This window comes from Argiope bruennichi, chromosome 3 (genome assembly GCF_947563725.1).
Source record: "Argiope bruennichi chromosome 3, qqArgBrue1.1, whole genome shotgun sequence".
Classification (NCBI taxonomy): Eukaryota; Metazoa; Arthropoda; class Arachnida; order Araneae; family Araneidae; genus Argiope; species Argiope bruennichi.
In genome coordinates, this window is record NC_079153.1 from 78,608,557 (window position 1) to 78,635,166 (window position 26,610).

Genomic DNA, 26,610 nt, shown 5'->3' on the forward strand with positions numbered 1-26,610 from the left:
TTTAAAAATCAATCAACTTTAATATAATTGATGCATTTTCATGATAACAATCAGAACTAATGCTCAACAGTTTGCAATGTTCTCTCATTCAAAGCAGATGATTAATATGTATTTAGAGACATTTTTCTCATTAATACATTTATATCAATATGGCATCTTTGTATATAAGCAAGTCTTTCACAAAATGCAAATCATGATAAAAATTATAAATATCAGATCTTAGCTAGAAATGAAATGATCACAAGACTTACCACCTCATTAAAGAAAGTCGAAATACATTACCACATATTAAACAAGCTCGAGTTCATAAGTAGATCGCCTCATTCGGCAAATAAAATCAATGAATAAGTAAGAAAAATATTTACAATCGAATTAAGAACACATTAGTGAACATCAAATTCATACAAGAAGCTTAATTAATCTTTTTTCTAAATTTTCTGAGACGAGCATTATAACTTATAATTTAATTTTCTAAGAACATTTTCATAACCAAATAAACTGTTAAATGTAAATTCAATATTTAATAATTAACGAAACTAAAGAACCAGAAGCATGCTTTAGTTGATCAAAAAGTGCCAACATTCATTTTGTTTACAACTTAATTTTATTGCAAAATTTATAATTTTTTATTTTTATCCAACTGAAAATTTCAGATGTCACTTTATATTACTATCCATGATTAAATGATAGCTAATTTGAACTATAAGTTATCAACCATAAAAAAATAGTAAATACAGAATTGAATTAATGATTATTCTTCATTATTTCTATCATAGTAGTATAAAATTTTTCAATAACACAAATATCATAATTCTTTGATACTAAAATCATGAATATACTTTTTAAAATTTTCTTATTAAGTTCATTATCTGATTAAGAAAGACTTTCAAGTTGCTTTAAAAAAAAAGTAATTATTATTTTATAATACATTAAAAATTTATCGAATTTTGCTTATGAATAAATGTGGTTCCCTATGCACCAATGATCATCCATTTAGCAAGCATTTTGATGTGTAGCTAATCTGTTTTTGGACAGTTTTTTGTTATGCAAAATTTCTGTAGATGTCAACAAGTCCTCCACATCATGCTGGCACTTGTTGATATTAAACTTCTGATTATAAACTCTTAAATAGATAGAATTTTGTATCAGTTATTTTTACTAAGTTATTTGCAATTAAAATTTAATATTCCAATTATGGGTAGGATTTGAAGCATTTCGATAAAAATAATTAAGATAACATTAGGATAAAAATACATATGCACAAATGGATACAAAAACTATAAATAAAACTTACTTAAGATCAAGGAAAGTTTCCTTTATATTAATGTTTAATTTTTTTTTTGTTGATATTTTTCTTAACTATTCAAAATTTACAGCAGTACTTCAGATGAAAAATAAGTACCTTGAAGGTTAGTGAAATATAAATACATTATTATTAAAAGAATGTTAAAATCTATAAATTTTTGATAATCTATTATATCTTTTTCATACAAGATATTAAGAAATAATTTCAGTGTTGCGTTTTTCTCTATCCTGTTAAACAGAATTATCTAAAAATTCTCTATATTAAATTTCTAATAATAACATGAGCATAAAAAATGGAAATAAAAATTCCATTATAGTCAGCCTCCACATATGAAATGATAAAAATGATTAAATATATATATATATAGATAAAAAATGTTCTTTTATATATAAAAAAATAGAAACAAAATTTCCCTTTTCAAATTCAGACTTTTCAAAACTCTAAATGTATAATTCAAAATGCAACCTTTTTTAAAGAGATGAAAAATCTATTTCTCAAAAATATTGAGATGTGATATAAACTCTCTTTATAGCTCATGTTTTTCAGCTTCAGTATCACATGATGCATTAATACTTGCTGCCTCATGGCTGTTTAGGTCTTCTGCTTCATTTGTGAGTGAATCAGCATCTCCATCACTCTCCGTAGGAGGTTGCTTTTTGCCTTGCACAGCATTTTCTGAGCTGGAAACAACTTCTTCTTGAATACTTCCTTGATCATGTGAAGCCTCACTGACATTTTCTCTGGCTTCAGCTTCCCTTCCTCTTCTGCAAATGAGTAAAATAAATAAATAAACAATACTTTTAATGATGAAATTACACATGAGATATTAAAGGTAGGGCTTAATAATTTTCAGCTATGGTAAGAACTCAGCACTTAAATCCCTGCATCACAACAATAGGAGAAGCTTTGATCTATTATAATAAATTTAACTTCATATGTATACATAATAAAACTTCACTGGAATCGAGCAAGTCAAAAATTTTGCATAGCCCTTTCAATAATTTAGAGCAAGCTCTTGAAATATAAATTTAATGTGTGCCATGTTATGAACTTTTAGGTATTTAATCTTTTAATAACTAGAATGCTTACCAATATTCTACTTAAATAACAAGCTGCAGTTATTAAATTTTCATTAGTTTAATAATAAGGTAAGCAAATGTCTAATTAAAACAACAAACAAAGACTAAATAAATAATCTGCAAACGTCTTATGCTCTATTTTGTGTAGTATAATGAGGATCAGTATAATAAAAATGTTTCTTTAATAAATTTTTGTCCTGTTATCAATTAGAGCATTCATAATCTTCAAATGTCTCATTTCTAGATTAAAATTTAGCATTGCTGATATATTTGTTCTCTTACAGCTCTTTTCTATATATTAGGGGTATATTTTTTCCCTTGTCAGTCAGCAAATTTTTTTTTTTTTTTTTGAAAGTAGAAAAATATTAAACATTTAATATAGTTCTAGCCTTAATTCATGTGCTTACAAAGTGTTTTATTCAATTTTACATGGATGACTGACAATTTCCAAAAACACTTATTTACTTACACATATGTAATACAGCTTTTTTAAGCTTTAGATGATTCTACTCACTAAATCTAAAGTTACAGTGCTTGCAAAATATGATAGATGTATTTATACACATAAAGTAAAATGTTTGTTAGTATGTCTTGTATATTTTTTGTCCATTCTTGTTAAAATTGGGTAAAAATGACTTTCCACGATGAAAGGAAGGTCACTGTCAACTTTTCAACAACTAAAACTCAATTAAGAATTAGGCAAGTTTTCAATTTTTTTCAATCTATATCTCCTGAAAATATAACCCCACAAAAATGATTCTTATATTTTTCTTAAAACTTAAAAACCTTTTCAACAACAGTTTCCTTTTCACATAATATTTTTCTTACAATTTTTTGAGATTTCATTTGATACACAACATGTAGTAATATTTTCATAGTTATCATATAAATGAAAAATAATTTCACTATTTCATTAAGCCAATGAATCACTTGCTTCTGTTAATTTCAAAAGTAAAATCTTAATTTTTTTTTTTTTAATCATTTACTCTGAAGCAGGTTTTTCACTTCAACTTTTAATTGACTATATACAAATACCTTTTAATTTGCCAATTTGAGGGGAGTGTCACAGAGTGCTTGGACTCAAGGTTCTTAACCTCTGAACATAACAGGTGAATAGAGTAATGGCATAGCAATGAAATTACTTAGTAAGTGGGTGTGCAAGATAAATTCAAGATTTACTTATTACATAATAATTAATATAAAAGGAAAAAATTACATGAATGAATTTTTAATTTGCATATGTAATAATCATGCATAGTTTTTAGTATTATCAAATAGCAAGGTGAAATTTTCAATAAATACAATCCATATTAACTTAAGAAACTGTTTGCTGAAGGTAGTTAGTTTATATATAATATATAAACTACAAGATTAAAATCAAATCTAGATTTAAAAATTAGAATAAAAAATATGATCAAAAAATTAATCCTAAATTTTAAACATGCTCAAAACATTTTAATCATCTAATCTAAAATGATAAAATTGTATCAGACCTTTCTAAAGTGTTCAAAACCATAATATTTATCAGAGAAATTCAAATACTATAAAGGAGAAGGTTTGAAATGTAACTACATGAAACAGGTTAAAAATGCTATTAATGTTAAAAATCTTTAAATTTTTTTTCTTTAATAAAATTATAAATATTCATCAAAAAATAGTTATTAAATATAATAAATAAAAGCTCATCTTCAGGATTGCCACTCTAATCTGGAAAAAAATTTCCCTGCGTTTTCCCTATACATATATTCAAGATAGAGGAAATGCAAAAATAGCACTTATGTGCTGGTTATAATGCAATACGATTTTAAAGAGGGGAAAAAGCAAGGCAAAGAAGTAATAATTTAACATTATTTAAAATCATAGCATATTAGAAGAATTTTAATACTTACATAAAAAAAATATATATATTTATTTATTATCTAGAATTCAGCAAAATAAAATTTATATATTAAGGGGAGGAGCTATATTACCTCTCATACTCTTTATTTGCAAGTCACACAAAATTAAGGACTCAGATGAAATAAAACATAGTACATTTTTGTTATCATGATACTAACCAGTTAATGATTACTTAAAAAAAATTACAAAGTAAAATTACTTTCTTTTATTTATTCATTTTTGCCAATTCATGTATTTAAGTATCAATTTCTACAGATTTTTCAGCTATCAATTTCATCGAGCTAATCCTTAACAAATAAGGGATGACATTTTTTAGCTATTTTATTTTCAATGAACATTTCTGAAAATATTTCTAATATATAATTGAATGCATTAAAAGACAAATGAGAATGCAACAAGTTTCAATGCCCATAAAAATTCAGATTTAAATTATAGTTTTTGAGCTAAAAAGTTCGAAACCAGTTTGTTTTCGGACTTGACAAATCACCTTCTCCATCATTCCTTTAAATACAAGGTCTAATATAAATTATGACTTTTTATAACTGTCACACAATTTTGTTTCCATTTTTTAACATGAATAATAAGTGCCTGATTTCCCATATTACTTAGGATTATTATTTTCTTAAAAAGAGAGCAGTGTGCCACAAATGGATTTTGCGGGACTTCTTGAACCTTTTTAGCAAACTCAGGATGAATTTTTTTTATCCATCCATTTCATATTAAATACGGATTTTGAACATCTCATTGTTTTAAAAAGAATTCTCTAATCTACTGAATAAGCTCACAGTTTCTCAAATGAAAAACAAACCATTCAATAAACTCACGTGTGAGTGACTAAATACCACTACATTGAATTCGCAGATTGAATGTTGCTCTTCCCGCCAGAGAAATGTATTATATTCTTTTATGCATTTACGATTTATTATGATTCTTTTATGCATTATCTCACGATTGCTCATTAGTTGCAATTTGGGAATCTCATAGAAAAAGAACAACTGTCTTACAAATCAAAACTGGATTGATCTATACAAAAAAACGCAGGAGAGAATAGAAAAGGTGCAAGTTTCCGCCATTACACAATTTTGAATGGTATTATTTCGTTTATGGAAGCAATGAATAGGATCTTTTATTCTTCCAATCTTTATAGATTGGTATTTTTTCAGATGGGGAAAAAAATAATTAACAAATTTAAAATTATCTGTACTTTCCCGGTTTTTATAAAAATTTTCAAATTTCCCTGCATTTTCCCAATTTTTTTAGTTGATTTTTAAAATCCCTATGTTTCTTGATTTTCCAGGTTCTCCGAGTGACATAGCAATTCGTCTTTTCTATTTTTAAGGGCTACAGTTTGCTAATGACATATAAATTATAATGAGAAGTTTAATTATTAACACAAAGATTTATCAAAATTTTACATACTAATACCACCTACATTAGTCAAAGTTTCAAGAAACATTTCTCTTCATAGTTAAATATGGCATTTTATTTGTAAATATAAAAGTCAAGTAAAAGGTGACATAATCACGGCAATTTGTTAAATCCCAAATCATATTAATACATCTGGGAATTGATATAATAATAGTTACAGTGCTTTAATGGCATAGTATTTTTTTTACTGTTTTCAAATACATCGATTTAAAGGTAAATATAATAGGCAAAATAGTAAGCCTTTGTTGAGCTCCTCAAACTGGTCCCTAAAACACAGACTCTTATAACTTCTCATACTGTTATTTTCCACACATTTAAAAATGTCTTCATTTAAAATTGGTGATTAATGCAGAATATTAATGAAATTTCCCAATAACATAATTGTGTGATGCTAAAATAAGCACGACTCTGTAAGCAAAGCAATAGCTATAGAGATAAAAGTTAGCAGAGAAGTAATAAAAAATATAATAAATTACAAAAATAAATGAAAAAATTAAAAGATGATTTTCAATAATTTATCCTTTAGTTTTCCGCATAAAAAAAAATATTCATTTACAGCAAAATGGAAAAATTAAATTGTTCCGACTTTTAGCATAGCTTTTATTTTAAATTCTTTTTTAATCTTTTACTAAATAAAGTCTTTCAGTACAAGAAATAATAAAAAATTAATGCAAGAGTAAACATATCATTTTTATGTATGCAAATACGGATAAATTTATTTTTACCTCGTAGGTGCTAAACCGTTCATTTCAGCGCTGTGATTACTTGACGCCTCAACTGAATCTAAAAACAAAATCGAAATGGATGTTAGATGCAATTAAATTATTATTATTATTTAGTTTGACATTTTTTTAAAATGTTAAACATGCAAAACATAATTAGAAACACATGGGTAACTTATTACCGCTTGTTTGTTTACAAATACATACCTGTTGAATCGTGGTTGTCAGAATTTAACATTTCGGAGTTGGTCGTAGAGGAAGGTCTTATTTTTTTCTTTGGGCTCTCAGGGCGATCATCCGGACCTTCAGCTTCCATCTCGTATGTTTTAAGGTAAATGTAAATTTTGCAAAAGATGTTTTGATGAAACAATTCACAGCAATATACTTCAAAAACACACTACCGCCTTAACGTCATAAAAACAGAAACGGGAAATATGTGTCGGTTTCCGTTACACAGCTTCGATTTTACAAATTGTTTCTTTCTGATTTTTAATTTTAGGTAGCTACGCTAATATGAAGTTACAAATTATTTTAGAAAATTGTGACGTATTAACAGAAAAAAACTTGTTTATAATGCAATCAGAAAATTATTGCATATAAATTATATTAGCTACAGAATTGACAAATAAAGGAGTAAAAATTAATATAATAACTGTAACTGTATCATCAAGTACAATTGGCGGTTTTTATAACCAAATAAACAACGTCAACAGTGAATTTTCTTTCATACTTTGGAATAACGAATGTGTACGAAACATAACTGTAAATAATAATAATTAATATTATTATGCAAAAAAAATTTTTGTCATTGATTGCTTTAGAAAATTTAAGGGATGCATTAACTGGAATTTAATGAACGGAATAAAGCTAGCAAACGATACTTAAATCTTTGGAATTGCCAAGAATTCAAAATGTCGAAGAAAAAAGGATTGAGTGTGGAAGAGAAAAGAAATCGTATGTTGGAAATATTTTATGAAAAGAAAGATGTTTATCAATTGAAAGATTTAGAAAAAATTTGCCCAAAGGAAAAAGGAATTGTTGCACAATCTGTTAAAGATGTTCTTCAATCTTTGGTTGATGATGGTTTAGTTGACAGCGAAAAAGTGGGAACTAGCATATATTTCTGGGCCTTTCCCAGCAAAGCTTTTAATAACAGAAAAAGAAAAATCAATGATCTAAATGCAAAACTTGATGACGCTCGCAAAAAAATTAAGCGTTTAGATACCCAGTTTGCAGAAGCTAAATGTGGCAGGGAAGATTCAATTGCAAGAGATGGAATATTAAAACAATTAAATGAATGTCAAAAAGAAGTAATAAATTTAAAGGAAAAAATTGAAAAATATAAAGACTGTGATCCTCAAGTTTTAGAAGAGGTTAAGAAACAAATTGAAATTAGCAAAGATGCAGCTAATAGATGGACAGATAATATATTTGCTATAAAATCCTGGTGTAAGAATAAGTTTTTCATTGAAGAATCCGTGTTGAATAAACAATTTGGGATACCTGAAGAGCTTGATTACATTGAATGATGTATATTTAAATACCCTGAAAATGATTGTTGAATTGATAGCATCTGTTTTAGAAAACAAATTCTTTCGTGACAGATTGTTTTGCATTTATATAGAACTTTATTCTGTAATATTAAATGTAAATAAAATAGATATTTCATAAAATGAGTATACGAAACAAGTTCAAAGTTTCTTTGAAATTTCGTTTCCATTGTTATGAGTTTTGAATTTTAGTAAAATGAAGTATATTGCAAATAGTATGATTATAAATATTATATTTGAATATAATAACCCTATGCTGAAATAAATCAAGAATTTTTTTTTCTTTATTAAAACTTTTAACCTTTCACTACTGACCTGGCCCAACTTGCCTTGCAAATTCTTTATGAGTAGGCCTGTTTCTGTTTTAAATGAAGGATGCAGAAGGTAAAACCAGTTGTCACCAAAGATATCACTCTACATTCCTCATTTAAAACAGAAACTGGCTCACCAGTATAGAATTTACATGGCCGGGTTAGTAATTAAAGAATTGAATTCTATAAATTTTAAGTAATTTTTTCTGATGAAAAGTAAAGAAGATCTATGGGGTGATATTTTCAGAATTTAAATTGAATACATCGAGTATGCAAAGAAATTTTTCTGTAAAATCTGGAGGGATTTTTTTTTTTAAATATGTTCATGTATTTCAAGTTTAATTATCAGTAAATAACGAAACATATTTTGTAATGAGAGATTATATTTGCTATTAATTTATACCAATTAACTATTAATATTGCTAATAAATTATTTACTTTTTACCATTATTATGAAATATCCTATACATAATTTAATTGATTGTTTGTAATTTTAACTATTCAGTAAAACAGTAATGAATATTTCATTAAATTATATTCATTTCATTTATTCAACAGGTTTGAAAGTTGATTTTTTATCTCATTCTTGAGTTACTCTAATTTTTATAAGCAGATAACTGAAATTTATGATTATAAAATAGGCTTCCATATACATGGTTTACATTTAAGTTAAGCAAACTCTAATTTGAAAAGTTGTATTAAATGATAAAACAGTTAATCATGCATTTGCTTAATTAAATTATATAAATAAATTTAAGATTTAAAGAGAAGTCTTAATAATTTAGCAATCTGGACATAATACACAATATTGCTGGATTTTTTTAAATGTAAATTTTCAAAAAAAAAATCCCTAATATGCACAAGATAGACAAGTAGCTATATATGTAGAGAAGTATTTATACATATAGCACCATACAGATAAGTGAAAAGCAACGCTTACTTTATGTAGTAAATACTGTATCTTTAATGTTTCAAAAATATCTATGAAATACTTCCTTTAAGATTTTACTTGTTCATAATGAGTATATATATTATCAAATTTCAAATATTAGTTGAAATAATTAAACATATAAAATAAAATGCAATATTACACTCACTTTATTTTGAAACACTTGTTATCTTGATACCAAAAGCCAAATGATTAAATGAGTTTTAATTAATTCTATTTAATTAATTTTTTTTTTTTTTTTTGGTTATAACCACTTTTAGCTGTTATCAGATATTTCTCAGAATTCTATGGTTTAAAAGAATTTACTTGAGTTACAAATGAATTTAGCATTCTAAAGTGGTAAAATATATAATTGATAAATATAGTTTATAATTATTTATATATTTTAAAGATAAAATATTTTAATGTATTTCCCATTTTATTCGGTTATGGAAAAAAAAAAATTCTGTTGCATGATTATCCTCAATATATAATTACGTACCATATTTAGAAGAAGAAAAAATTAATATTATTTTATTACAAATTTATTTATTTTAACACATTTCATCCCAAAGACAGAAGTTTAATTGAAGTAAACACATAAAATGCAAATACCAGTCCTTATATAGTTGCTTTGTTCTGCATCTTTAGAAGCTCACAATGGAATCCAATCTAATGGAATTAATAAAAAAATTTCATATGTTTTAATATCATTGTATTATGTACCAACTTTCACTTATGAAAGGAAATGCAAATGATGATATATATTCTTTGGAATAAAGTAAGTAATCTGATTTAGATATTTTATATAGTAAAAAGTTATAAATTCAAATGTTCAGAAAGGTATACTAATATAATCTCAATTGGGTGTGAACTTTATAATAGCATGATTCACATACTTTATTAAACCTCAAACCATTCAATAGTTGAGCAATTTTGAACCTAAATTCCAGAACAGTTATTTGTGAAGGCAAGGGGTTAATCATTCATGAAAATTTATATTTCAAGGATCAAGTTTTGCACTTTCCAAACAAGTATCTTGTAATGGAAATTGCAACAGTATATAATTTAAAGTGAAACTTTCCTGAGAATTGCATTCATTCTAATATGCTCAAGGTTCTTCATTTATATCTTTCATAATTTGAGGTTATTTGATAAATTTTTAGTAAAGGTTAAAAGAATATAAACACACAGTCATTTAAAAAAATGTGTGCAATATTGATAATCAAAATTGGAAGGAAAATTCATCTATAATTAAGAAGGTTATAGGTAAGAAACAGGATTTAGCATTTTGAAGAGGTTTGCAGAGCTCTTTAGAAGAAGCAGAGACAGTGAAAGTTAAATACTTCTTAGTTAAAGAAGCATAAAAAAAGGTCATATAATGTTATGATTCATGTGATTAATTAGTTAAGATAAATAATTGCTAGTAAAAGTTAACATATATCATGTTTATTGATAATTGTTCCCAATAATCAAATAGTCATATAGATCTATCTATATATAATTATATTTCTAATTTAATTTAAATCTGAATAAATTTCCTAATTTTACCTTAAATTAGCCCATGTTAATTTCATTCAAAAATGTTATTTATTTCCTTGATCCAATTCCCACTTTTTATTTAATTATTATAAACATGTGTTCTAGTAAACTGAGGACTTTTGTATTTTCTCATGTTCAGAGCAAAGGAATAAAAATCTATTAATACTTTTCAAAGATACTTAGGATTCTCTTTCCTATGACATGAACAAAAGAAATCCCTACAAGAACCTCATAGCAAAATCACTGAACAGAAAAATTTATGTCACTTTGCTCTTATATTGAGATGTAAACAGACATTTTATCATTGGTTCTCCCTTCTACAAATTATGATTCCATGTAAATAAATTGAAGTTAATTCCACCGTTTTTTTCTATGTACATAATATGCCTCCAGAATAAAATAAATTGAAGTCTAATTTTAAAAGTTTCTCTTTTTCAGCGACACAGTTGCAAAATTATGTTTACATATATATATAATGATATTTTAAACTCTTAATTTAGCCCATAGTAAAATATTGTCTTATTTCTTGATCTAATTCCACTTTCAGTTTAATTAATTCCTTTGTAAAAAATAATGCGCCATCAGTACTACAAATCGAGTGACAGCGATACTTATGTTGCCCTTCTCAAGGTCAACACGTTTTGAATTGACGCATGGCCGGAAATCCCATGTTATATAAGACTAGTGATAATTTGTTTCGTCCCCTTTTTTTTTCTTACTTCTGTTTTTGTGCCGCACTGCGTCTTCTTGTAAATAATTATGCTTTCCTGGAATAGATATTAAAAGGAAATTAAAAGTATAACGTCTCGTCTACATCTTCAAATCTGCCTTCTGTTGCAACCATAATCATGTTACATATATATATATATATATATGTTCTAACGAAAAGACAGATAAATTGTAATAGTTACAGAAAAGGATGGGCTGACCAACCAAATAAAAAATTTTTTTATGAAGATGATTTTCTCATGGAACATATTGCATCTTCATTGGCTGAGCCAAAATCCTGTCTATTCCCAACAACATGTATGCTCTCTTTTCACAGAACCTATACCAGCCCATCCTCAGAGGCTTCCTCATTGGTCAGTTACAGTTTGACAGAAACCTTATTCAGAGTACCCATCTTTTCATCACCTCTGCCAAGAAATGGTAAAAGATGATATTTACTGTCTTTCATTCGGAATTAACACTCTAGAAGAACTCCAAGAAATTCTTCCAGTATTCAGTTCTTGATTGCTTTCCCCCACTAGTTCTGCTTAATCAATCTTTCATCCTGCTAGTGGCACAAAATAAGTTTGTAGTAAATCACTAGCCTCATTTCCATTTTAATAATAAATAAAACATATAAATAATGATGAATGTCATAACAATAAATAAATACATATATGCTCAATCTGTTACCAGTTGTATGCTATCTCATAGTATTTGACTATTTTTATTGTATTCAACATGAAATTATGTTTTTTATGAGACTGGCTTTCATAAAGTTTCTTTCTGCAAATTTTTTTTTATATAACTCTAGATAACAACTTGTGTTTGATTTTTATATTATGTTACAGAAAAGTTATGTCAGCATTTATAATGACACTAAAATTCAGTATTTGAAATCTAATTTCTTTTTTTCTCTCTCTGTTTGTATAGTTAATTCTAAAAAAGAACAACAAAATTGATAGTATTAAAATATTATACAATTCATTTTAATTAAAACGATCTGGAAAGCATGATTTCTATCATTGCTTACAGTATATAGCCACTACTATTAAATTTTTGGACTCTACTATATTTGCATAATTAATTAGTAAAAGTAAAATAAACTTGTGCAAGTTGTTTAACTACATATTAGTTTGTAGTTAGAATTTTATCGTTTAGGTGGCAAATTAGGGTAAACTGCAAACAACATTTTGATGTTAGAATTTAGGTTTGATGGTACAAAATTTGCTGCATAACATAGTAACCCCCAAGCTTACTTGGCAAATCTCAGAACTATGCCATGTCGCTGAATCACATTACAAATTTAAAAAAACATCATAGTTTCTTGGCTATCTAAGTAGCCAAAAAAAAGTGTTAAAATATGTATTTATAAGAACAAAGTAAAAATAAATATTTTGTTTTCAACAAAAACAATAATCTTTCATTATCAAGTGGAAAAAATAAAAATCATCTATAATTAAAATTTAAAATAAAAAAAAAATCAATAAAATATGAAAGAACAATTTTTGAAGAAAAATATATTTCTAAGAAATTATGACCCCACCCCTCTCCCTTTTTTTATTAATTTTCTTCAAATCCCGAATATCAAGAAAATTTTTTCATTATACATCAACATGTTTTGTTGTACAAATCACTCTTGTATTAAGAATATTCTACTTTAATGCAGAACAATCTTTTTTCTTTATTGTAATTTTTAAATTATTGATTGCTATGAATTATTATTGATGGTTCATCATATGTCTATCATTGTTGCTGCACTTAAAACTAGTTAATTTTATTATTATCTTTAGTATAAAACTAATGTGAAAAGTTAATAAAATCATTTATAGTTTTTAAAAAAACTACATTTAGCTAGTCAACCTTTTAGTACAATTAAGCAAAGCAATCTTACATATTTTTGAAAAATAAGAGTATAAGGCAGTCACAACAACTACAGTTTTAACAAAATTTATTTTTGAAAATATAATCATGTTACAAACAAAATGTTTGCAAGTCACAATATACACAATTTTATCGTAACTTATCAAAAACAAGTTATGTCTCCAAATTTTCTATTCTTTCAAATACCATAACCAACTCTTTATGAGGAGTGTAGGGAAACATGTCCACTACCATTGCTTGAACAGGATAGAAAGGGGATCCTTTATAGTTATTAGAAGGTGTGCGGCATAAACTGAAAGAGAAGCAAAAATGTATAATATAATAATGCAATTAAACATAGGATTTATTTATTGCTTCACAATTAATCACAAAAATATTTTTAAGATTCAAAGAAAGTGTCTAATGTTTTAAAATGCTGGTATATTTTGAGATCTGTAATAAAATAAATTTTTTAAAGCAAAATATATTTTATGAAAAGATTGAATTTATGTAAAATATTCTGTAATTATTGCTTAATTTTATTAAAGAGATCCCTTTTATAAGCTAATTTATACTATATAGTTTATCTAATATAGATTCATTATTTACATTTTACAGTATTTTTCTTTTCTTTCTGGTAGATACCAAGAGACTAAATTTCTAATTGTAAAAGACCAACAAAATAGAAATAAATCTTCTCATTTTCCTATGTTGTCTTCTTTTTTGCCATCACACATAAATAGTCAACAACTAAAATATAACTTTTTAGTGGTAGTTACACCACAAAATATTGTTCTTTTTTAAACATTATTATTCTAATAATATTTTTATTCTAATGTTGCCATTTGCAGTCTACATAAAATCTCTACATATGATTAGTAGAGGTTGAATTTATCCTGTTTCAAGTAACACAGTGGTGATAATAAGAAAAATAATTGTTAATTATCACATGAATGCATACATTAAAATAAAATACTACTTTAAAAATATTTACAATCATTAAATCAAAATTAATATACAACATTAAAAGTTCAAGTAATCTTGATAACATACTGAAAAAATAATTCTTCTCTCACTATATGCTTTTCTACATTTTGAATTCTCCATCATTCAATTTCAGTCTTCATTTAATAGGGTGTTTTGTTTTTCTTTATTTGTTAGGTTTCAAGAATCATTTAAACCTAATTTCCAGCTTACCTATCCAGAAAACAATTTTCACACTGACCTTCATAGCTTCTGAAAAATTAGTACAATTTAACTGTTTTCTGACTTCTCAATATTTTCCATAATATGTACCTTTATCAAGTCTGGGTCTACCAAAAGAACGCAGTAGTTGTTACATGACAAAACCTTTCCTTTTCTTTTCCTTTTAAAATATTGTTATTCTAATAATATTTTTATTCTAAAGTTACCACTTGCAACTTACATAAAATTGTGAAAATAAAGATTATATGATTTGTAGAGTAACAATTTAATTCATATGATGCTACACTCAGTATATGTTTGGTATATTTATTACAAAGCTCAAGAGCAGAATTTAGAAATGCTAGGATAGATATGAGGAGAAAATGTTTCTACTATAGATATAATATTATAATTTAATCTGAAAGGAAAACTATAAATATAGTATCATAGTAAGCCTTTAAAAATTAATCAACATTTACTTAATAAAAAATTAATTAAATTTTTTTTATGTTATTATCAACAACATTTTTTTATATAAATTACACATTACTGATGAAGTAGCAACAGGGATTTTGAGTTCAGATGTAAAAAGAAAGTACATAAATATACAAAATTTCTATTGAATTCCTGTAATACGTATGTTCTGATGCAGTTGAACTTACTCAACAAAATTTGTAAAAGCAGCATTTGGATTGCATGAAATATAGATAAGCTTCTTGATTTTGGTAGTGGCTCTGATAACCTTCAAAACTTTTTGATCTAAAATGGATGGAAACAAAACAATATCTTCAGTTAAAATAAATGATGAATAAAAAATGTCATTACAAGTAAACTTTATATTTCACAAGTATAAAGTTTATTTTTCACTATTTTGATAGCAGTGACAGACTTGCATAAAGCAAAAAGTTATAATTAATTGATCAGAAGTTTTATGGAACTTCAGAAGTTTCGTTAAACTGGAATTAGAAAGCAGTGACTTTTAAAATACTGTAATTTAAATGTTAAACTGGAATAAAGTTTTAATAAATAGCTTTTTTTTTTTCATTTCAATAATTTTCTCAATAATACCTAAATTATCAATCTTAAAACCACAAAAATCTGCCATGAGAGAGACAGTGAATAGGAAATCAAAACAGATAACACATTTTTTTAATGCTGATTTAGTTACTTCAAATAAAATATTTTCAAATAATTTTTTTATATATATATTTAGAGAAGCTATGTACATAGATTTAAAATACAAATATATATTACATTTCTGGCAAAATAAAAGAAAAGATACTTGTTTGAATTATTAAAAATAACAATAGTGAAAGAATAAAATGCCTTACGTAAACCAGCTCGAGGAGGGTCAACAACTGCAATGATCTCGGAAGTATTGCATTTCAAAATTGCCGAAGTAATAACATCTTCAGCTTTGCCACAGATGAATTCTACATCTGGTAGTCCTTAAATTGAAATAATGGCCATAAATTTCATGATGAATCTAGTTTCAATCCTAATAACAGATTCCCCAAATCAAATAATGCAAATATTAACTTTCAATAAAACTACATTTAAATTTAAAAAACAGCATATAAAACAAAACAAAAAATTAGCAAGTGCTTTTTAAAAATTTCTATGATATATATAAAATGTTAAAAAGTTTCTATCGTCTAAGGAGGGGGAAAAAATGAGAATAAACAGAGTCTGAGTTTCTATATAATTTATAAAAGATTAAATTGCCTTCAAATTTTCATATTTTTATGAAACTTGTACTATATTTAATAACAAACAATTTTAAAAAGGTGTTTTATCTCCCCATATGGTAAATGACAAATGCAATAACTTCTTACAGTCCTAACTCTCTTATTTATTAGGAATATACAAAAGTATGCAAGAAAACAGATCCATTCAATTTCTACACAAAATGATTCCCCTTTCTATTAGGATATTTTTTAAAAGTTAAGAAAATTCTGAACATACTATAGTAAAATGTTAGCATTATAAATTTTAATGTCATAAATTATGTATACATTTTTCAAAAAAATTACCTTATTAAAGTTTTTAAGTAATATAATCTCTTAAAAGTTATTTCTTTAATTAATAAATCACAAAGATAAGGAAATAAATCTCACCATTGTTGCTAGCATTTAACCTAGCATTTGCAATAGCTTCTGGGCACATCTCTATTCCAATCACCTTGGCACCTTTCTATAATATTTTCATTCCATAAAATATATAATAATCATAAAAAATATTAAACAGCTATCATACTTTTGTTAGATATCAACTGAAAAACAGCAACTCATTACATTACTGAGAGTTTAATCTTTTTATTTTTTAAAAATAATGAATCCGAGAATTAAAAAAAAAAAGTATATAGGATAGAATAATAAAAATCAATATTTTAACTATCAAGGAGTAGCAATCAAGATATTTATTTGATATTTATGTATCAGACTTCAACACTTGCTATATTTTCTTCATGAAATAAAAAATGATAAGGCATATCAAGTTCATCATTTGGCAATTTGTACTACAAGATTGAAATTGCAATATGCAAATAATTTTGAAAAGTATTATTAAAATTAAAATGTTAAAACCACCATCATTTTAATTATTTATAAGCCTTACAATCAGTGACAACTCTTGTTGACGCTATTTAAAAAGGTATTAGTGACACCATCACAGGTAAAATAGTACACATTTCTCTTCAATTTAGAGCTGCAGAGAAAGTTTCACAAAATTAATTTTCTATTCTAAATATAGATTCATTATAATGAATAATAATTCATCATTTAAAGAAATAAATCCCATTTAAACATTTAGAAATTAATTCGGCTCAAGTTTTCCCCCATACAATTAATTTCAGTAAACACTAAATTTATTAGAAAACAAGCAATTATTCAAAATGATTTATTCTCCACTGACCTTTGCTAAGCAAAGACTGATGGTTCCTGTTCCACAACATATATCTAACACAGTTGTTGAAGAATATGCATTCACTAAATCAGCTACCATTGAATATAGCACTTCAGTGGCAGGGACATTAATTTGAAAAAATGCTTCAGGACTCACTTGGAATTTCATATCTAGTAATGTTTCTTCCAAAAACTACAGATAAATAAATAAAAACTTTAAAATATTTGTTCTTATCACCTAAATTATAAATAAACATTTGAAATGTTATCTTAAAAAGCTACATTCTAAATAATATTTATAAAACAATTTTTGAATAGCAATAACACTATGAAATCAAAAATTTAAAAGAAATATAAAGATCATTCTAAATAATATTTATAAAACAATTTTTAAATAGGAATAACAATATGAAATCAAAAATTTAAAAGAAATATAAAGATGATCTGAATACTTTTAGAAGACATAATTAAAAACATAAACATAATCACAAAACTAATTATTTTGGGTTCTTTGCAGTTTTATAGTGCCAAGTTTGATAACATAACATTTTGGTAACTTGATACCATAAAATTTCTATTTTCCAGAAAATTTGGCAGTTGTGCAAACAATGTGCAAAAGCATTGTTGCAATCACCAATCAGTCAGTTGCAATTGTTCAGTAAGTATGACATGTGATCAGAAGAAGCTTTTTAGCTTAGCAGATAATTAGTTTAAAGCTAATTTGCAGTGCAACGTTTTGTATGGAAATAACAACTGCAAATAAATTTATCCAAACCAGAACAATATAAAAAGAATAAAAGCATTCTAAAACATAAGTTATGTAAAAATGCATGCATAAGAATATTTCTAAACAACGCATGTACTTGGTGTGCCAGATCATACTTCTTAATTTCTTCTCTTAATGGCACTGAAAGTAAAGGGAAATTTATAATATCAACTGTTATGTCTATAATAAGTTATTGCATTTCATGATTACACAATAATTTATTTGATAGTGAAGATTGTGGTCTAGGTGAAATGATTTGAAGACACATGTTGTCTTTTATGTGGATTATTGGTAACATCAAAAACAAAAGGCACAAGATTACACCATAGTGTAGTAGGCCTAGAGAACTACACATAAAATTTCTTGGGGGAGAGTGAGAGAGAGCTGAGATTACACTCCCCCAAGTATAGGAGTCAAGTTCCCTTCTGCTGAAAAAAAAGTATACTAACATCAACAGGGAGACCACGTGATATTTACATGATTGGCAGCTAGCTCCACCCACAAAGATCAAGTGGTTAACTGAATTCTTAACAATGTCAGCTTGTTGCTAGGAAAGTACCTATCAAAACACTGTAAATGTAAATTTGATTTCGTGTTCTAATTATAAACAAAATAAAGAGCTTACAAGGCCCATACTACTTTTCTTGCTCAGTCAAGTAGTACAAATAAATGTATTCTATTTTCATAGAAATGTACCGTGACAAAATCATAATGCAAGATGTGAGCAAGATAGAATTGTACAACTCAAAAGTGGGTATTCCATACCTTTGCATTTGGTGGAATCAGAAGATTATGGTATCATAGGCTTCTAAAAATCAGATAAAACAATGAATAATGCTCACTATGATCAACTATTGACCTATATGAACCTTTATTGATTGAAAAGTTTTCAGATTGAACTGTACAACATGGAATAGACATTTTGCAGCAAGATAACACTTCATCTTATGCAGCAATAGATACCAGAGACATCATTTCTGCACATGGCAGAGAAATCTAGTTCTATCTGCTATACACAACAGACCTGACTTCTTCTGACTACCACTTATGTTCAAAAATGTCTTGCACACTTAGTCAATAATACTTCAACAATTAAGAGGTTGAAAAATGACTTTCAGACTGGTTTGTGTCAAAATATGAGCAAATTTTATAGAAGGGCATCCACTAACTTAAAGATAGGCAGGTAAAATGTGAAGATAGTAATAGTGCATACTTTGAATAAAATATTTATTACAGTTTTTCCAAAGTACAATCGTTTTCTATAAGAAATATTATGAATTATTAACTAGCACACATATTAAAAGCTAGTTATTAAATTTAAAAAAAAATCCAAGCAGGAAAGAAAGGAAAATATCTATTTTGAAGAATGCATTTAACATGCTTACAAATACGATAATCCACTTATGGCAACCAGCTATTTGGCCACCTTACTAATAGAATTAATTTAGTCATTTGAATCAACTATAATGAACAATATCTTATCACCAAATGAAAATACAATCTTAAATTGTGCAGTAAGCAGAATATTATGACTGATTAGTTATTAGCAAAGTTGTGAAGTTATATATGTACAAGATATTATATTTCATGATTTATGTAACATATCAGAAGATTATTCAATAAAAATTTCTCTAGGTCAATAAAAAAATTCACTGCACTATCACAAAAAAGCACTACATAAAGCTAAAAGTGCTGTTATATGAAAATGTTTAAAAATGAACAAACTTTAAAGAAAATCCCATTTTTTTTTTTTTTTTTTTTTTTTTAATTTCTGAACAATGCAACTACAACATAGTTGTAGTAGTCATGGTAATCAAAAATTTTGTTAATAGTATACCTTAAACAAAAGTATAATATGGAAAAATAAATTGAAGCTTCATATCTTCATCAACAACAGTATGAAAAAACACAGGTAGAATTATTAATAACACATCAAAATTATTTGGGTTTTCATTATAACAATCAAACTATAGTAGTAAAACATACTTAAAAATATCTCTATTATTTTAAAAACACCTCAAGGCAAAGTTTTTGATTTTTCAAAGTATATACCAAATCAGTATCTCTAGATCAAATTATCTGCCCTATAGAACCCTAAGGTACAAACATATTTTCCTTTATTAGTAGTATAAATGTGTTAGGAGTGCATATTTGTTTAAAAAATAAAGTATGAAATGAAAAATCTTACACTCATATGGGCATAAGAAATATCTTTATGCTTAAAGATACATTGAAATAATTTAAATTGCAATTATTGCAATTTGTAACACAAGGTTGCCATACAAATCTGGAAAAAATTCCTTGTACATATATGCAGCATAAGAGGAAACGGGGGAAATCGCACTCGTTTTGTACCCCTTAATTTTTATCAATGGAAAAAAAAGAAGAGGAAATAAACAGTAATTTAACATTACCTGAAATAAAAGTATATTAAATGAACATTATATATTTACATGAATAAAATATATTAACACATAGAATTTTTTTTTTCTTTATTTGTTGTGTAGAATTTAGTTAAGACAAAATTCATGCTAACTCTATGAATCAAGTTAACATGAATAACCGTACGATGCCTATTCAATGAAACTATGGCGGCAGATATCATTTGAAATACCTACACCATTCCCCCAAGAGTACCCAAAGTGAATATTTAGTTCGTTAGAAATATTCATCACCCAGATAAATATGGAAAACAATGTGATTTTAAAAAATTCTCAAAAGATGTTTGAATATATATTTGCTTAGTAGCCAACAGTTAAGAAAGATCCTCTCTAAATTTAAGCACCTCAGAACTGAGAGAAGTACAAAATATTAATCACTCACATCAAGTTCTCTAATTTAAAATCATGAAAAATTAAGGTTTTGGGTGAAATAAAATACAAATAATTTCTTTGTTATTATGATAAAAACCATTAAATGGTTATTTAACAAACTTAACAAAAATTTTGTTTCTCGTCAATTTAAATATTTGTGCAACAATTTCTGAAAATTATTCAGTCATCAGTTTCTTCTTTCAGAACAATTTAATTTGCAAAATGGCATTGTGTTCATTAGACTCTTCCCCCCCCCCCATAACTTTTTTTTGCTTTTCTAAAGCTTCATAATACCTCACATGTGCTAATTTTGAAGACTGAAGCAAATCTCTCGAACATTTAAGATACCTCCATAAAAAATTTTGGATAATACAAAGCTCTTAGACCAATTAAAAAATCTTCTTTTATATTTTTAATGAGTATATCTCAGTTGATACTAAATATACTTTCCATAGCCACATTACCACATGACAATATAAGAATTATTTTCATGCCTTCTCCAAAATGAGATAATTCTCTGAATCAGAAAGCATTAAATCAGAAATTATCTAAATTTTTTCACTAAATTAATGTGGCTGTTCTTTGCATTTACTTCTCAGTATTATTCAAAATTTCAAATTAGATCCTTGTATGTTCAAAACATGCAGCAGAATAAAGAAATTAAAGCAAATCAACTATTAAGTTTTTGTATAAAACTACAGAAGTTTTATGCTTTTTATAATTTTTTCATATCTTAATTGTTTTTATTCAACTAATCTAATTAGATCCAATGTTCGTTTTTCTTTGAGTTATTATTCTATGAAAATTTCATACCAATATTTGATTCTCTCACCCTCAACCTTAGAAATTGTGTTAATCTAAGTAAAAGAAAAGCGGAGCAAGTAAAAAAAGGAATTAGTTTCCATGGTTTAACAAGTTGAAAATGATAAATTTAGAGCTATGATGACAATTTCTTATTCTTGCAGCATTTAAAGATACAAACATTCTTTAGGTGAAAAAATTTTTTTTTAATTCTCAGCATTTTTTTCAATTTTTAAGGAAAATTTAAAAATTTCCTATTTTATAGATAAATTCTAAATTCAGTGCATTTGTCAGGTTTTTCCAGTACCATGGCAATCTTGTAACAAAAAACATGACAATTAACATAATTGCTAATAAAGTATTGATTTTAGGGTGATTATTAATATATATTTTATAACCTTTTAAATGGTGTTAAATGTCTTCAGAAGAAGAGATTTGCATAAAAATTCAAAACGGAAAAGATAATATTGATTAATTGACTAATCACTAAAATAAATTCAAGAAAAATTTTGTTGAAGCAGTAAAAAATGCACATACATTTTTGCCTTCAAGAAAGAAAACCGACATTTATCAACATATACTCTAAATAAAATGCAATCAAATGAATTTGACTAAAATGCTTAGTTTGTGAAATGAAAGACTGAATTACTTTTTTACCCATTAAATGGGTCAATGTTACTGTTTCTTCATGTGCAGCCTTTTTGGAAAAGAGCTGGAAATAAACAGATGTAACTCCACAAGATGAACCAGGTCCTTCTTCATAATACTTTTTCAATTTCATTTTCTCTTCTTCAAGTTCCACCTAAAAACAATTTTCATGAAGAAATGAAATAATTATTTAAAAGACACACTACAATATGCATTACCCAAAGCACGAAATATAATTCCAATAAATAATATAAATATTTTTTCATTTGAATAATATTTCATAAAGTTTTAATCCCTTCAGAATGGATGTGAATGGAAAGAAGTATTCTCACAGGACGGAACCAAGCAAATGCCAACTATCCATACAGGACAGAGCATTTTCTCTTGCTGCCAAACAGATATTATATTTTGTCAAAATGTACATACTAATTCGTAAAAAGTACTCTTTGCACAGATATGAAATGAATTTTAACTATGTGACAATATATATATTTTCAATTGTGATTAAAAAATTAATTAAAAGTACACAATATTTAATACTAAAAAATTAAAAAGATAATACATTTTATTATGACTGATAGTAAAGTAATACCCGATTACCGATGCAAAATATAAAATATTTACAATTAATATCTTAAAATATTTCATAAAAATTGTAATAATTAATGTTTCAAAACTGTATGACGAATCTCAAAATGCAGATCTCAAACGATACTATACAATTTATATTCATAGGCAGTGCTGAGGAAATAAAACTGAAAAGAATAAAATCTTTCCTAGAATAATATTATCCTTCCCCAAATGAGGATATAAATTAAACAGCCCCTTCAAAATGAATATGTGTTTCCCTTTATATTAGCAAACACATGTGTTTGTTTATGTAAGAAAAACCCAATGATTCACAAACACTTGCTTAACCCAAATCTGACAAGAGAGAGAAAGACCCTAATACATGGGACCACACTTTTGATAAAAACATGAATTAGTAAAGCAGTCTAATGGAAATCATTTCATTCCAAAGCCCTATACAAGAATGTGGCATTCAGCCCCGAGAAGAATCCAATGCAAATGCATATACATATAAGTTGCTGGTTCAGCAAGTGTTAAAAGCTAGTAAGTTAATTTCATTTTCACTCCCTTTTAACTTTTTATGAAAATATAATATTACAGAAATTGCATCATGGTAATGCGTTTCAAATAAAATAACTTCATATATAATTTATAAATATAACAATATACAGATAAAATAGTATACAAACAAAAGAAACAAAACAATGATACAACAATAGAAATAACAAGTAGGAAACCAAAGGTAAACTGAAGTACAGAAGAAAACTGCTTAAAACATATAACATTTGTTTCTACTTTTAATACTGATTTATAATTTATGTAACAAAAACAGATAAAATTCATAAATGAAAAAAAAGCATAAAAAGAAAGAATGACTGAAATTTACTTGTCAGATTGGAGATATTCCTTTGATACTCAAATAGTATTTATTTATTTCTGTACAGAAAAGAAGAAATAAAGGAAATGCTACAAATTAGGACATAATATCCCCTCCCCTCAAAAAAAATATGTGTGTGTACGTATACATTTTTATTTACTTTTTATTAGTTGCCAAAGATATCAATTATATCTAATTTCAGTTAAATCCTTTGGATATAATTCTTTTTCCATGATTCTGTCAAATTGTCCGTTAAAATCGTGTTATTTTAATTGTTTTACAAATGTTCAGTTCATTGTGTACATGAACCTTTCTAATAGAGACCAGTACCATGACATATAAATGCTACTAAAAATGTAAATGTTCATGTATCTATCTTCAAATTTCCATGGTATTGTAACTATTTGTCTCATTAACTACTCAGATAAAAAGAATCCTATCTTAACTTTTAACAATGGAAGAAAATCATGAGATTTACATATTTAATGAAACAATGAAAATAGTTTGAATTTCAGAGAACTACTGTAATATTGTTGGTATTTATTAAAAAAAAAAATTTAAAGTCATCAAAATTCAGAGAAAATTTATACAATTATTAAATTAATATAAAAAAGAAAATTTCTAAAATTTAATTTTTAAGCAATAATATATATTTTTAGAAGTTATTATGGAAAAGTGTCAAACTTAATTTTTAATTGCTTAGAAATGCACATTTCAACTTTCCAAGATTTGCCAAATTTGGTAGCTGTAGGTCAAATGATCTGACTAATATACATTTATCTCTATTATTAATAGAGATGGATTTTTTTTCAAAAAGGTATAAAAATTATAGAGATAAGAAAACTGATAGTAATTAAAGTAATATAGAAAAAAAATAAGTGAAATCAAATTTCTACTGTAGTATTATAATTTATTAGTAAATATGTTAAGATAATATTTATTAGTCAAAAAAAAAAAAAAAAGTTACTAGAAGTTGAAAAAAAAAAAAATCTTGTATTTACAATTTAAAAAGTAGAAAATCCTCATATGAAAGACATTTACTAAATTTTTATACATTTTGTCAAAATAATTTTTAAAAAAAAAAGATGATGCAAACATATTAGGCTTTTCCAATATAAATTTCTTTAAAAAGTATAAAAAAAAGTCAATCAGATGTTATATGTACAATTTGTATAAAGAGGTTCAAGCATCAAAGAAATAAGATTATATATACTGTACTATATGCTTACTTCAGATAATGATTGTGGGTGCATTACAACTATAAGCAAAACATCACCATTATTAGAGGTTCTCACAGTAAGTTGCCTCCAATAACCAGCATGATTTTCAGGATTGTAAACATCTTTATCGGATTCTCTGACATAAGTCTGAAAACTCTGAAATATACACAAAATCTTTATTACATTTCAGAAACTAATCAGTAAAAAACATAAAACAGCATAATGAGTAACTCAAAAAAACTAAAGATAAAAATTCAAAATTTTAATATTTTTTCATAATTTTAAATACTGGCAAATGGGCAAAAATGTTTCAATACTTAAAACTTAAATAAGGTTTTAATAAATGGCATTAGAAATGCACAGAATATAAATTTAGAAATATTAAGAGATTTTTTTATGAAAAATGTGTTAAGAAAGAAAGTACAAATTCCAACCTTAACAGCCTTAAGCATAGATTCTGATATGTTAATACAATCATCAGGCTCAGCAACACTCATAGAACCTTCTTTGTAAGAATTCAATCGAAAACCAACTGTTTTTTCTTTGGTATACAGATGCCTTCCCACAGTAAATTCACATTTATTCCTGTAGGCTGTAGTAACTGGTGATCTTTTAATTGGAACTAATGGACAACACCGATGATAATTTTCTTTTCTGTATAGAAATTGAAAATTCAATTCTTAAATTTGCAGAACATAAAAGAAGAAAATGTTTTACATGTAAATAATCACTAAAAAACAAAGTTAAGATGGAAAAGATTGCATTACTAATAAAGTAAAAGATAACAAATAATTGATAAAACTGCATACGATTATTATGCTCTGCAGTCATGTAAAATATTTTATTTTAAAAATTGAAATCTTCAGGTAATTTATGTGCAACAGTTTTTAATGGGGTGCAAGTGCTTTTAACAAAATTTCAAGAACTAATTATTGTACTTTGGATCATTCTACTGTAAATAAGATAAAATTAAATTAAAAATATAACGATAGGTAAAGAATATCAATTACCACACAGTACAAGAGTTAACAAAAGTTAAACTATATATTTCTGCAGTTTCGCGAAAGCACAGTCATAGAGAAGTTATTGCATAATAATATTAGTAACTGCATATATATTAGAATAAGCCTACTTGATCTATATGGTATACATATACATATTTGAATATATGGTATACATATTTTTCTTGCTAAGCTGGTCAGTGCTATAATCAAATCCACTTACCATTTGTTCTTGGATTTGAAAACCTTCTGCAAATGCATCAAAATATATTTATTCAAAAATAGGGGTGAGAGAAAAGGTGGAAAGAGGAGATGTCTACATTTAACAATAAAGTGACCTCAAATTGTACATGAAATTAGGAGGTATAAAAGTGGCAAATTATTTGTAATATTGTAGAAAAAACCGACAATTCACAGTAAAATACTTTAGGGCAATTTTTATCTACTAGACGGGGCCTAAGCATTAAATTATGACATATAAATGGAAGTT

The 26,610-nt window shown here is 26.2% G+C and overlaps 3 protein-coding genes across 4 annotated transcripts in view; 1 reads left to right on the plus strand and 2 right to left on the minus strand.

Moving 5' to 3' along the window:
• On the minus strand, window positions 1-6,867 carry LOC129963392 (uncharacterized). The gene is made up of 3 exons (XM_056077732.1): window positions 6,642-6,867; window positions 6,438-6,495; window positions 1-2,070 (listed from the first exon to the last, which is right to left on the minus strand). The coding sequence occupies exons 1-3, from the start codon at window positions 6,748-6,750 to the stop codon at window positions 1,833-1,835; spliced, it is 405 nt and encodes a 134-aa protein (XP_055933707.1). The 5' UTR covers window positions 6,751-6,867; the 3' UTR covers window positions 1-1,832.
• A 235-nt stretch (window positions 6,868-7,102) lies between these two features.
• On the plus strand, window positions 7,103-8,032 carry LOC129963749 (meiotic nuclear division protein 1 homolog). Its single transcript, XM_056078285.1, has one exon. It carries the CDS (start codon window positions 7,346-7,348, stop codon window positions 7,961-7,963), a length of 618 nt encoding a protein of 205 aa, XP_055934260.1. The 5' UTR covers window positions 7,103-7,345; the 3' UTR covers window positions 7,964-8,032.
• Window positions 8,033-13,407: 5,375 nt separating this feature from the next.
• Window positions 13,408-26,610, minus strand: part of LOC129963365 (tRNA (uracil-5-)-methyltransferase homolog A-like) — a 39,638-nt gene continuing 26,435 nt past the window's right edge. Inside the window, exons 7-14 of one of the 2 annotated variants that reach the window (XM_056077698.1) lie at window positions 25,554-25,773; window positions 25,129-25,275; window positions 22,454-22,606; window positions 17,435-17,617; window positions 16,639-16,714; window positions 15,853-15,969; window positions 15,184-15,280; window positions 13,408-13,649 (exon numbers count right to left, since the gene is read on the minus strand). In XM_056077698.1, coding sequence (XP_055933673.1) covers window positions 13,511-13,649; window positions 15,184-15,280; window positions 15,853-15,969; window positions 16,639-16,714; window positions 17,435-17,617; window positions 22,454-22,606; window positions 25,129-25,275; window positions 25,554-25,773 — 1,132 coding nt within the window. In that variant the 3' untranslated portion in view covers window positions 13,408-13,510. Of the gene's footprint in view, window positions 13,650-15,183; window positions 15,281-15,852; window positions 16,020-16,638; window positions 16,715-17,434; window positions 17,618-22,453; window positions 22,607-25,128; window positions 25,276-25,553; window positions 25,774-26,610 lie in introns of those variants that run through there. The other variant, XM_056077699.1, reaches the window with a different exon arrangement.